This window comes from Hyperolius riggenbachi, chromosome 9, assembly GCF_040937935.1.
Source record: "Hyperolius riggenbachi isolate aHypRig1 chromosome 9, aHypRig1.pri, whole genome shotgun sequence".
Lineage (NCBI taxonomy): Eukaryota > Metazoa > Chordata > Amphibia > Anura > Hyperoliidae > Hyperolius > Hyperolius riggenbachi.
This window is the reverse complement of record NC_090654.1, coordinates 254,480,306-254,492,641: the sequence shown is the minus strand read 5'-3', so window position 1 is coordinate 254,492,641 and position 12,336 is coordinate 254,480,306. Positions and strand designations below refer to the sequence as shown.

General features: G+C 43.8%; 1 protein-coding gene across 11 annotated transcripts in view; it reads right to left on the bottom strand.

The window, feature by feature from the left end:
• PPP1R13B (protein phosphatase 1 regulatory subunit 13B) overlaps nucleotides 1-12,336 on the bottom strand; it is a 209,595-nt gene that overhangs the window by 7,963 nt on the left and 189,296 nt on the right. For all 11 annotated transcript variants that reach the window (XM_068254319.1, XM_068254322.1, XM_068254317.1 and 8 more), the window contains 6 exons: nucleotides 11,702-11,871; nucleotides 9,212-9,707; nucleotides 4,704-5,461; nucleotides 3,727-3,864; nucleotides 3,497-3,630; nucleotides 1,409-1,575 (listed from right to left, as the gene is read on the bottom strand). In XM_068254319.1, coding sequence (XP_068110420.1) covers nucleotides 1,409-1,575; nucleotides 3,497-3,630; nucleotides 3,727-3,864; nucleotides 4,704-5,461; nucleotides 9,212-9,707; nucleotides 11,702-11,871 — 1,863 coding nt within the window. The remainder of the gene's footprint in view (nucleotides 1-1,408; nucleotides 1,576-3,496; nucleotides 3,631-3,726; nucleotides 3,865-4,703; nucleotides 5,462-9,211; nucleotides 9,708-11,701; nucleotides 11,872-12,336) is intronic.

Here is a 12,336-nt window from a genome sequence, read left to right as displayed (position 1 = left end):
GAGCAGTGCTGCTGCCCTAACATAGTGCACTCACTAGGGCCAGAATGAGGAGGCGGGGAAGAATACAGGGAGCACCTCCCCCGCAGAGCTCACACACTGTCCAGCCCCTGAGTAACAGTCGCCCTCCCAAACTGAAAAATAAAGGCTGTACGGTTCCCAAGAAGGATGGCAATAATAAAATAATGTATACGTGACAGATGGTAATGGGGAGTTTACAGTGAATGCTCTGCGCCAGCTTAAAGGGACTCCGAGCAGTGCCTGTGGGTATGCCTTTAAGCATACCCACAATTAATTAATTATATCCTCACACCTACCGGCATGATGTTTGTAATTATATCCCCCTGGGTTCCTTATATTTCATTGCATTGTGCTGAATGGAGCTGCCGACACTGGGGAAAGTGTCGTCCTGTGTAATACAATGCTGGACTCCAAAAGTGCAGAAACTATGGAAAGGTGCATATCATTTTGAAGCTCTCTTTCTCCTCTTTCCAATGATATATAAACCGCCGCACTACGCCTTTTAGTTTTTGCCATTTTCGCAATCAAAATTGTCGCGGCCGCGATTTCGATCGCGAAAATAACGAAAACAAAAAGGCGTAGGGTGGCGATTTATATATCATTGGAAATAGGAGAAAGAGCTTCAAAATGATATGCATCTTTCCATAGTTTCTGCACTGCTTGGAGACCCTTTAACAGCTGCATGGCAGATTCCGTGCCTTTCTCAACATTACGGCAGGGTACACACGTGACTGTTTTCGTGCGCGTTTTCTGCACAGAAAAACTGAGAACTCATGTTAATCAATGGGCTAGTCCACACTTAATATGTTGTTCGCGCGCAGAAAAAAAACTGACATTCTGCATATTTTGTTTGTTTTCTCTATCAATTACATCAGCTGCTATGAAAAAACGCACGCGTTTTCCTGCATAAAAACACACTTGGTGTGCAGAAAAAGTATGCAGGAAAACGCGCGCACAAAACTGAAAGACAAGTGTGTTCCCTGCCTACAGCAATTCATCTCCTGTGTGCTGAAAATACATGTAGCTGTGCTCTGTGCCCAGCAATGGATGTATTGCCATTACACTGCACTGGCACCACATCTGAGCAGCAACTGATGCACTGAAGCAGCTCAATCCCTGTAAACTGGCCCTTCAGCTGCTGTACTTCAGCGGTGTGTTCCAATGGCAACTATAAACTGATCTGAGACAAGACTATGCACTTTGAGTCCTATGGAAGAAATTTTTTTTGTGGATTATTCTTCATCTATTTCGTTACAGTTGCAATTTACCATCACAAAAAGGAAATTTGGAAAAGTTGTAGAACTGCAAGAAAGACGCAGGCTGACAGACATGATTAAACTAAGACAGGTACTCTTGAATGATCACTGAGATCTGCACAGGAGATAATTACCATAAAGGAACTGTGAGCACTGGATATATCCCTCCTCCATCTCTTCACACTTATCTGCTGCTGTCTCTGTGTCACTGATTGTGGTGGCAAAGATGGCTGCTCCACACTCCACCAGCATCTTACAGAGGTGGACGCTGTTACAGGAGGCTGCACAATGGAGGGGAGTCCTGGGGGGAGGGAAGAGGCAGAAGGTTAATGATGAACAGTTACAGAACTGAAGAATAACAGATTGCCCAGCAAGCTCATGGTGAGCCGGGACTTCCAGGAGTGTGTAAGAGGCTACAAAGGACCAAAAAACCTCTTACTAAAATGCTATGCAAAACACCATGAGCTTGCTGAGCAATCCTTAACTGTGGGTGTTTCAAGTCCTAACCCAGAGAGCCACATTAAAGGGGAACTGAAGTAAGAGGTATACAGAGGCTGCCATATTTATTTTCTTTTAATCAATACCAGTTGCCTGGCAGTCCTGCTGGTCTACTTCTCTGCAGTACTATCTGAATAACACCAGAAACAAGCATGCAGCTAGTCTTGTCAGATCTGACTTTAAAGTCAGAAACACCTGATCTGCTGCATGCTTGTTCAGGGGCTATGGCTAATAGTATTAGAGGCAGAGGATGCCAGGCAACTGGTATTGCTTAAAAGGAAACAAACATGGCAGCCTCCATATACCTCTCTCTTCAGTTCCCCTTTAATCCAAGCCATGCACTGATGAGGATCGACCAGTCTGAAACAGTCGGTATGCATGTTGGATTATTGTGGCTCTGTACAATTAACAAGCTGACACATCATTGCATTCCAGCGGTTCTGGAGGTGTGTTTAGCTTTCACAAAACAAAGGGATGCTTTGCATATTCAGCAGTGATGCATTGTGGGAGACATCATATGCTCACTCCAACCTGAATAATCGCAAATACCTTCTGCTTTAAGAAGGCAACACTCTGTTTTACAGAACTCAGCTAACCGTAACCTCTACGTTAATCCTCCAATAAATCTGCAGTGTCTACTTCCTGCTTTCCCAGAACAGACAAAGGGTTAACATCCTTTGTTTACAAATTAGCTGCTCTACCAAGGCAGCCAACTGACACAACTGAGATAAAATTACAGTTGTGATTAGTTACAGATGAGGGGGAAACCAGGGTTTGTCAAACCTGTCCTTGTGACTCCCCAAAGGTGCATGGTTTCCAGGCAACCTCACCTATGCACAGGTGGGGTAATTAGTGTCTCAGCTAGGTGGATTCCATGTAGCTGAGACACTAATTACTCCACCTGTGCATAGGTGAGGCTGCCTACAAAACATGCACCATTAGCGAGTCACAAGGACAGGTTTGAGAAACACTTGGCTAAACTCTCTAAATACATACAGGGTGCAATTTTTCTGTTTTCCTTTTGTCCTGTGCAAGAGTTCAGGTCCACTGTAAGCCAAAATACTAAGTACATGTTGCGACACCACTGCATGAATTGGGCGCTGGGTGGTGCTGCTAGTAAAGATATTGGTAATTCACATCGGATTTAGTACCATTAATGGTACCAACAGATGATGAACAAACTTTGGTTGATCTTCATTTCGGAACAATTCTTTTAAGGTGGCCACACACGATACAATAAAATGATCCGATTTTACAGCAATTCGATGAAAACGATCGTATCTCAAAAAAATCGAAAGCTTTTTTTTTTCATTCGACTGAAAAATCCGATCGGAATTCCCTTTTTTTTTCGATTTAAATCGATCCGGAATGCCAGATATTTCTGTTCAATTTCTCTAAAGATTGTATGGTGTGTGTTGGATTGTAAGTTTATTAATATACACACCCTAGCAATTTTCTCAGAGTTTCTAATCATTTTTATCATAATTGGGGAAAAATTGAACATAGGTGTGTGGTACATTGGTCAGATTTTTTTAATTTGTTACTATCAGTCAGAAAAATTGATTGCAATTCTTAAATTGAACAGATATTTAAAAAATTGTATGGTGTGTGGCCACCTTTAGTCTGATCGCTTATTCCCCTCCATTGGTGAACCCTAATGATGGCAAGCAAGGCATCAGTCAATCATTCAGGTAATTGGATCGTTAATGGGCATGACCACTTACCACCCATCGCTGTCGGCTGCATTTACATTGACCCCGAAGTCCAGCAAGAACTTGACAATGTGATGGTGTCCGGCGCACACGGCATTGTGCAGAGGGGTGATACCTTCATCGTTTGGTTTGCTGGGATCCTCCACCTGGATAGGGGTACACAGTGCATTAGACGGGATCTCTGAAAATCAGCATTCCCGAAACCCCCCCTCCCACCCCGCATAGGCCACCCTGTGGTTTACCTCATATATAATCCTCTGGACCAGGTCAAACTCCCCCTCCAGGGAGGCATCCAGCAGCAGAGCCAGTGGGTTGAACTTCACCCGCAGTCCATGTCCCGTCCGCTCAGAGTTTGGCTTCTTTAGGTTAGTGCGTTTTACCTGCAGATTAATATAAAAAGTCAACACTTAACTTTTAACCAGTGGTATTTTTATTAAAGAGCACGAGGTGGGCTCAGATTTTAAAAAAAACCCTAGGCTACCTGATCCGGGGGGCTGAGCAGACCAGGTAGCCGCAAAAACCGCCGCTCCCGTGGCCCACTTTCACTTTCGTGACCTCTGGGTCACGACGCTAGAATGAGAGACTGTGTCTCATTCACAGTGTGCAGGGAGGTGGGGGAGTGGCAGGGGGCACAGCCAGGGAGAGAACTGCAGTCTGGAACACCCCTGGCAGCCATTTAAACAGTGAATCCCTCTCCCTTGTGTTTACTTTACATTCTCCAGTTTACCTGACCCTTATTTGGTATACACAAAAAGGAAGTTGCAGGGCATGCTGGATTGTCCTTTTTTGTTTCTCTACTTCCCCTCAGACTTAAGTAATGCAGCCTGAATGGCTGAAGCCTCCTTCTCTCCTGTTGTCCCCTCCCACACCTCTGTTCCTCTCTGACTGGCCAATATTTCTCATGCTGAGACAATGCACTTTCTAGAGTGGAGGGCGGGCAAATCAGGCAGAGGGGATTAAGAGAGGAAATTACATTAGGATTGGCTTCAAAATAACCACTCTTAAAATGGGAAATGCTAAGAAGGATTTTCTCTTTTTTTACTGTAGAAAAAAAAAATCACTAAAATCAAAATGTGGATAGAGCAATACATAGGTTATGTACCGGTAAGTAGAGCAAGTATTTATCTACTTATATATGTGTTTCTTTCTGAGATAGCATGGCTGACAGCTCCTCTTTAAAAAAAAAAAAAAAAAGGAACTCTAGGTGATGTCCACTTACAGAGGGAGTCTGAGGAGAGACCACAGCCGGTGCAGGAACAACTTCTTTGACTGGAGATGGTTCTTCAAGTATTGGACTTGGCGTCTTCTCAATGGAAGGGACGACTATGGCTGGATTATTATTGTTGTCTTCAGTTGTATCGGAAATCTCGTCTATGATCTCACTGCAAACCACTTCCTCTGTGATGGGCGAGCAAACTTTGTTGTCATTGTCATCTGGGGAGACTTGTGGTTCGGGTGGTAGCGGCAGAGGAAGAGGCGCCGCAGGTGGAATAATAACTGTCTGTAATGAGACAGCCTCTTCGATATTGCCATTATTGCCCGCATTGCCATTGTCCACATCAGCCGACACGCCAGCTATCTCTTGTGGGTTAGCCTGCTGGTAGAAGGGAGCATTCTCCATGCCACCAGCCAGGGTATTGAAACGTTGGTAAAGCAGTTTCTGGATGTTGGGTCCACTTGGACCCTCTGGCTCAGTTATAGAACTCCTCTTCTTTAAAGGTCGTGGTGCATTGGCAAGTTTCCTCCTGAGGGCTTCAAGGTCAGCATCACTTTGATACCTCATAGGTGAGTGCACTATGGGGGTCAGCTTGGTGGGGCTCAGGGGACGAGGGATGTTCTCCACGCCACTATTTTCTCCTGTTGGAGGACACCCATCCACCTCACCTTCCTTTTCACCACCGGAGGGCGGTGTGCTGTGTAGGAAAGGAAGTGGAGAGGAGTTTGAAGATCCAGACTGAACCACTGGCTTCCCGTACACTGGAAGACATGGAAATGGAACATAAATACAGAAGAAGCAATAAACTACTATTTAGCAATATATTAATAGCTCAGTAAGTATTGCCCCTATCCAGCCACAACCAACCATGTGTTTTCTCTCCTCGATGTAAATTAAAGTGAACCTCCAGACTAAAAATCTACTCAGCAGCACTGAAAAGGCTTGGTATTTCTTTAACAGTTTCACAGCATCAGAACTTTGTTTTTCTTATCCAAGCCTCATTTTAGCTGCACACAAGCTAAGCTCCACCCCATGAAAGAAAACTGCTCATACATTTTTCCCCTGATGCTGTGCAAAGCATGATGGGATTTCTGATGTTGCCTACTAACTGGGAGGGGTGATCAAGACACAGGACAGTTGGAACTGTGTCTCATGCTCCCTGTCACCTCCTTTCAACCAAAAAGATGGCTGCCCTTCATGAAATCACAAACATTTGCCTGTTCTTTTAAAACAGGGTGGGTAAGAGATTATATTATCTATTTTAACTAACATAACTAATGTAACTTAATGACAGTATGTTTGTTTAGGCTGAAGTTCCCCTTTCATCTCATACAAAACAAAAAAAATGGTCTAGTATTTTTTTCTATAGTAGAAAAGCAATATTACTATAGAAGTCCCTCTAGGCTCCCACTCTTGCCACGGCTGATAAATTTGATAAATATTGAGGGACACATTATTTCTCAAAGAAAATATGTAAGACCTTAGCCACAGTAGCGCAGAAGGGACCCTACAGTCAGGGCTGTGCAGTCTGAGTCGAGGAGTCAGAGCAATTTTGTGTACCTGGAGTCGGTGGCTTCATAAACTGAGGAGTCAGATAATTTTTGTACCGCCTCCACAGCCTTGCCTACAGCTCCACTCAAAGTCACACTGGCTGGACTTGAAATTTACTATATTAAAGAGCCTATTCAGCCTAAAATAAACAGTATGAAGACATGGTATTTAGTGGATTAAAGAGACTATTTCAGTCTAAAACAAACAGTATGACACATGGCATTTAGCAGATTAAGGAGATTATTCAGCCTAAAATAAACATGCTATGGATCCTCTTATAAAAAGTTATAATTATTTACCGGGTCTTTTATTCAACAAATCCCTCCCTAGGCCCAGTGCCTGACGCATTCCGGCACATAGTCCCCGCCCCCAAGCAGATAAGTGCCATGGCACTCTCTCTGCCCCCAGGGGTTGGGACTATGTACCAGAAGCCGGCACACTCGGGGCTCAGGGGGGCGAGCTGTTGGAAAAAGACCCGGCAAGTAATTACATCTTTTAAGGAGAAGAGGATCCGTTGCATAGTTTAGGCGGAATATAGACTAATTGGCTAAATGCCATGTATTCATACTTACATGATATTATCATTATGCATTGATTATGAATGGTTACTCATTGATTATGATGAGATGGGCTGAGAGAATTGAGGTTTGTAATTTTCTTTGTTTTATAGGCTGAAACTTCAACATTACAAATGAACAGGGATTGATTTGCAGAGGTTCTTGTGCTTTACACTCCGCCCTCCCCAGAACCCATAAATCCAACTGTGAACCCTGGTTGGCACGCCAAACTACATCACAAGCTACACTGATGTCACGGACCTCACAGCATAGAGAGCTGGATAGGTGGGCTGGATGGACAGTCTAATTAAGCCCGCCCATCCAGCTCTATATGCTACAGGGCGGTAAAGTAACTGCAAGCCATCAGTACATCGGTGCCCCAAGGCACATGCCTGGGGTAGCAATGCTAAATCCAACCTTCAAAATAAATTATTTCCACAGAGCATTCAGCACATTATTATGCTGAACTGATCAACATTTACCACCATATCAGATCATTTAAAGCAAACCTGAAGTGAAAATAAAGTTACAAAATAATGAATTGTATGTGCAGTACAGCTAAGAAATAGAACATTAGTAAAGAAAATAGTGTCATATTGTTTTCCAGTACAGAAGAGTTAAAAACAAAAAAAACGTTATCTATGCGAAAAAGCTTCTCTGAGCTATTCGACTCAACTTTCAATTAACAGTCAAGAAAGAGAGAGACAGCTTGGGATAAGGTTTTACTGCAGGAAGGTTCAAAGGGTCATTGTTTCTGCTTTTTATAGCTTACAAGACAGAGTGTGGTTTTGAAACTTCAACTGTGACAGTCTAAAGCAATTTAATAAAAAAAAAAAAAAAAAAGTAAAAACTGAAAACAAAAATGAGACTTGTCTTTGCTACTAATGTTCTATTCATTGTCTGTACTACACATACAGTTCAACACTATGGAACTCCCTACCTCCACCCATTAGGGCAGCCCCCTCCAACATCTTCAAGAAAGCCCTCAAAACTCAGCTTTTCACTCTGGCCTACTACCACTCACAAGTGCTCTAAACCCACAGCTGAACTCTGGTCCCCTACCATTCGTGTCCTTACCTCTCCCTCTAGATTGTAAGCCTTTGGGCAGGGTCCTCCTTTTGTGTCCTACCTGATCATGCACCTCCATTACTGTGCACCCATGCTATGCATCTGAGTGAACCTAACTTGCCTAATCTCCATGCTCCATCCAGTGACTGACTAAGCATTACCTGGTACCCCTCCTGTGCTGTGTGATCTGGTTTTCTTGTATTCCTGTATTGTCATATTGCTGTTTGTCACCCCTAAATATCGTCTGTAACCTAAACTAATGTCCAGCACTGCGTAATATGTTGACGCTTTATAAATACAATAAATAATAATAATAATAATCATACTTGCTTTTTTCCCGCTTCAGGTTTAACAACTGAGAAAACAACCATTTATTGGCCAGAGGGGAAAAAAAGGGACATTTGTTGGTCAGAAGACTTCCTATCAGCACAAGATCAGATCATGATGACTGGACTGTCTTGATCAGGAATGAACACTGGTTTGTGTGTACAATAAGATTGTTCGCATCTTGTAGGAGGATGAGGCCTGGTTGTCAGAATCCCTGCCCAGCTGGGTTGTTTCTGTGACTGGCACTAATTTTACATACCTGTGGTTCATTCTTGCGTGGAATTTATTATGTCTTGTTTCTCCCACATAGTAAAATGCCCCTCATCAGAGCGAAACTAGTGAAATATTAAAGTGAATGGGAACTGCATTTAAAAAAAAAAATGAAGCAAATACTTACCTAAGGAGAGGGAAGGCTCTGGGTCATATAGAGCCTTCCATCTCCTCTCTCGGTGCTCCCTATCCTGTGCTGGCTCCTCCCCCCCCCCCCCCCCCCGTTTCAATCCCCCACGAAAGGGTATTTGGAAGTCTTCGGGAGCCGTGTCCTCCCGAAGACGTGCGGCTCCACACTGCACAGGCGTGAGCGTGCAAGAGAGCGTGCTTGCGCAGGCGCAGTACAGGGCCACCCTTCTTCAGGAGCACTCGGGCTCCCTGAAGACTTCTGAAGCCTCCTTCGGCCGGGTAAAGCAATATTTGACTATTTTACTGCTACCGGGCGAGCCAGCACCGGAACGGCTGGACCAGGAGAGGAGCCGGAAGGCTCTATAGGACCCAGAGCCTTCCCTCTCCTTGGGTAAGTATCTATCTTATTTTTTTAAATGCGGTTCCCATTCACTTTAATTTATATGGTACTGACACATTCTCTACAGTGTTGTGCTAAAAAATGACAATGCAGCAGAATTGGTCCGATATACAGGCAATCCCAAGACTTACGGGCAAGCAGCCATCGAAAAGCCGATCACTGCAGTGAGAGGAGCTAACAAGACTGGAGGATTCTATGCGGGTTATTACCTGCTTTCACAGATTTGTTGAGGGTGTTATATACAGCTTGCTGATAGTTCTTTGGTGGCGTTGACTGTTGAAGGTACATAGAATAAATAGAGCTTGAGTTTACGGTCTGTGGTCCTTTCCTGGGTGACTGTGGCCTGGATCCCTTCTCAGCGAGGAATGGCCGGATAGCCACAGTTAAGGGGGGGTCTGGTCTACTGTCCGTTCCAGGAAACAAAGGTGAAGAGGAAGGTGGGTAGGTGGGGCTTGGTGGGACAGAAATCCTCTGCTGTATTTGCTGAGAGGAGCCTGGAGGGTGGGCGGTACTTGTAGTAGGTAAGGGAAGTGGGCGTGTGCGGGAGGTGGGTCCAGAGCCAGATCTGGTCAGGCTTCCTTCTTTTCTCCTCTCCAAAGAATTAGTAGCGCTCAAGGGCAGGGGACCCTGATACATGCCATAGTTGTGGGGCAGCGTCTTACTCAACCCTGGAATCGGCGATGGCAGCTTCCCACCATCAGCAGCCTAGAAACATAGAAAGACAAACAGAAATGGTAACACTGGGATATATAGAGCAAACTCACAGCAAATCTGAAACGAGTCTGTACACAAGTAGAGGTAGGTGCACAAGGACAGCTCAAAAAATACACTAGAGTGCTCAAAGCCCAAGGACAGAACATCACAAAAATAGAAGGCAGAAGGGCTGGGCACCTCCAGTTAAAACACCAGCTTAATCAAACACATAAAAAGTTGCAAAACAATGAAAGATAGCACAGTAGGATCTGGAGAGGGTATAGCATGCAGGAGGTCGAAAGCTGTTTCGCACTCACTCAATGGAGTGCTTCATGGTTCTGATGAAGCACTCCATTGAGTGCGAAACAGCTGTCAACCTCCTGCATGCTGTACCCTCTCCAGATGCTACTGTGCTATCTTTTCATGGTTTTGCAACTTTTTAAGTATTTGACTAAGCTGGTATTTTAACTGGAGGTGCTCAGCCACTCTGCCTTCTATTTTTTGAAAATCTGAAACTAGTCTGAGTACTTAGCCCTTCACTGCGGTCAGTGCACACAACTCTCAGGACTGCACTTTGTTTTGTTTTTAATAGTACGAACACTTCTAGAATAAAATTATAGTTTTTCTGAAATCTTGGTATTCTTTATAATGGCCCATTCACATGGGCTTCTGCACAGCGTTAAACAGCCACGGCGCTTACTGAAGAGAGAAGTATATAGAGGATGCCATATTTATTTTCTTTTAACCAACACCAGTTGCCTGGCAGCCCTGGTGATTCATTTGGCTGTAGTAGTGTGAATCACACCAGAAACAAGCATGCAGCAAATCTAGTTAGATCTGACAATGTCAGAAACACCTGATCTGCTGCATGCTTGTTCAGGGTCTATGACTATTAGAGGCAGAGGATCAGCAGGATAGCCAGGCAACTGGTATTGCTTAAAAGGAAATTAATATAGCAGCCTCTATATACCTCACTTCAAGATCCCTTTAAGCGCTGTCTATTCAAATTAATGGACACCGCCAGTTCCATTGTTTGCGCAAACAACGCGGTTGATTCGGGATTTTTCCTGTCTCATTTATTCCTAAAAGCTACATGTAGCTTCTATGATCGCTTAGCGGCACATTTCCTTATCCCTCTGCAGGGGTAAATACAACAGATGGGGAGCGCTAAAGGTAGCCAAATGCTTTACTAGTCGCTAGCAGAAAAGCATTTGAGCAAGATGCTGACTGAATCGGCCCTTAGAAAGGATCAATTGGGCTCTCTTTTGGTACCAAATATTTATTTGTAGTCCCATAAATTAACATGTCAAGGCTGCATTATCATTATTATTCTATTTTAAATGTATTATCTTAATCAATACTATTAGTGCCAAATTAATTTACTGTATATACTCACATATAAGCCAACCCAGTTCTCCCTCAGAAACCAGTAAAAAAAGTGATTGACTTGTGTATAATAAGCCCCTTCCACAGCACCCAGATGTTCCCATAGTACGAATCATTCCCTCTCCCCGTAGCCAGATGTGCCCCAAGGATGATACAGCTGTGTTTCAAGATGCCACTAGATGGCGTCATAGATATGAGATTGCCACACAAAAATCATCACTGCACCACTGACACACTGCTTGCATGCTTCACTCCACAAGCCAGGGGACATAGGTAGTCTTGAGCAGCGCACTCTGCACACCATGTTGCAGGGGATGTGGGGCAAGTACACAGCTGGGAGCCAGTTGGCAAGAGTAGGATCACTAGTGCATGATCCTTACACTCCTCTGCCAGTAGTAAAACCTGCTCCCCCATCCATTCTGCTCCACTGACTCACATATAAGCCGAGAGGGTAACATTTCAGCACATTTTTTGTGCTGAAAAATTAGGCTTATAAGCGAATATATAAGGTACTCTCACTTCCTTACTGTGTTTTTAGGATTTTATTTGTTATATCACCTGTCTAAAACTGATGAAGACAGTATTTTTTCTAATCCGGCTTTAATACATAAGCAGCTTACCAGCTTCTCGGTGGGCCCCACGGCAGTCGAGGGTAACGGTTGGCTAGATATCGGTGCAGTTTTGAAACCGGCCTCCACACTTGGATCCTTCCAATCAGAGGTGCCGAGGGGAGGAGTCTTCACCACAGACATGGTATTCTGCTTTAGTGCTGGCCATGTGGCATCACTGGCTGGAGAACCAAAAACACCCAAATGTTACAAACACCGACCACGGTCATAAAAGCGTTCTGATCTGAGGCTAGTGCACTTATGCTGCAATTATAATGCTGCAATCATCAGGATTAAACTATATTGCACTAATACAACACAATGTAATTAGAAGGGCGATTCTCTAAGATTGTTAAAACAATTAAAAGATTTTAATTGGTTTTCCAAAAACACTGAGGGCCTGAGCCAATTCCCCTTTTCTCTCAGGAGATAATTTTTCATCTTCTGTTTAAAATAACTTTTCAGTGCCTCGAAAAAGAAAAAGTACCAAAAATAGGAGAAAAGTACTGTCAAAATTATTCTCAGTATTTTCTTGCTTGTTGGTGGCTTAAAGGTCATTTTATTGATAGGATGTGAATATATCACCTAGGAGAAAACTTGGGAGAAAAAGTGAATTGAATCAGGCCCTAGTGAAATCTTAAATTTTT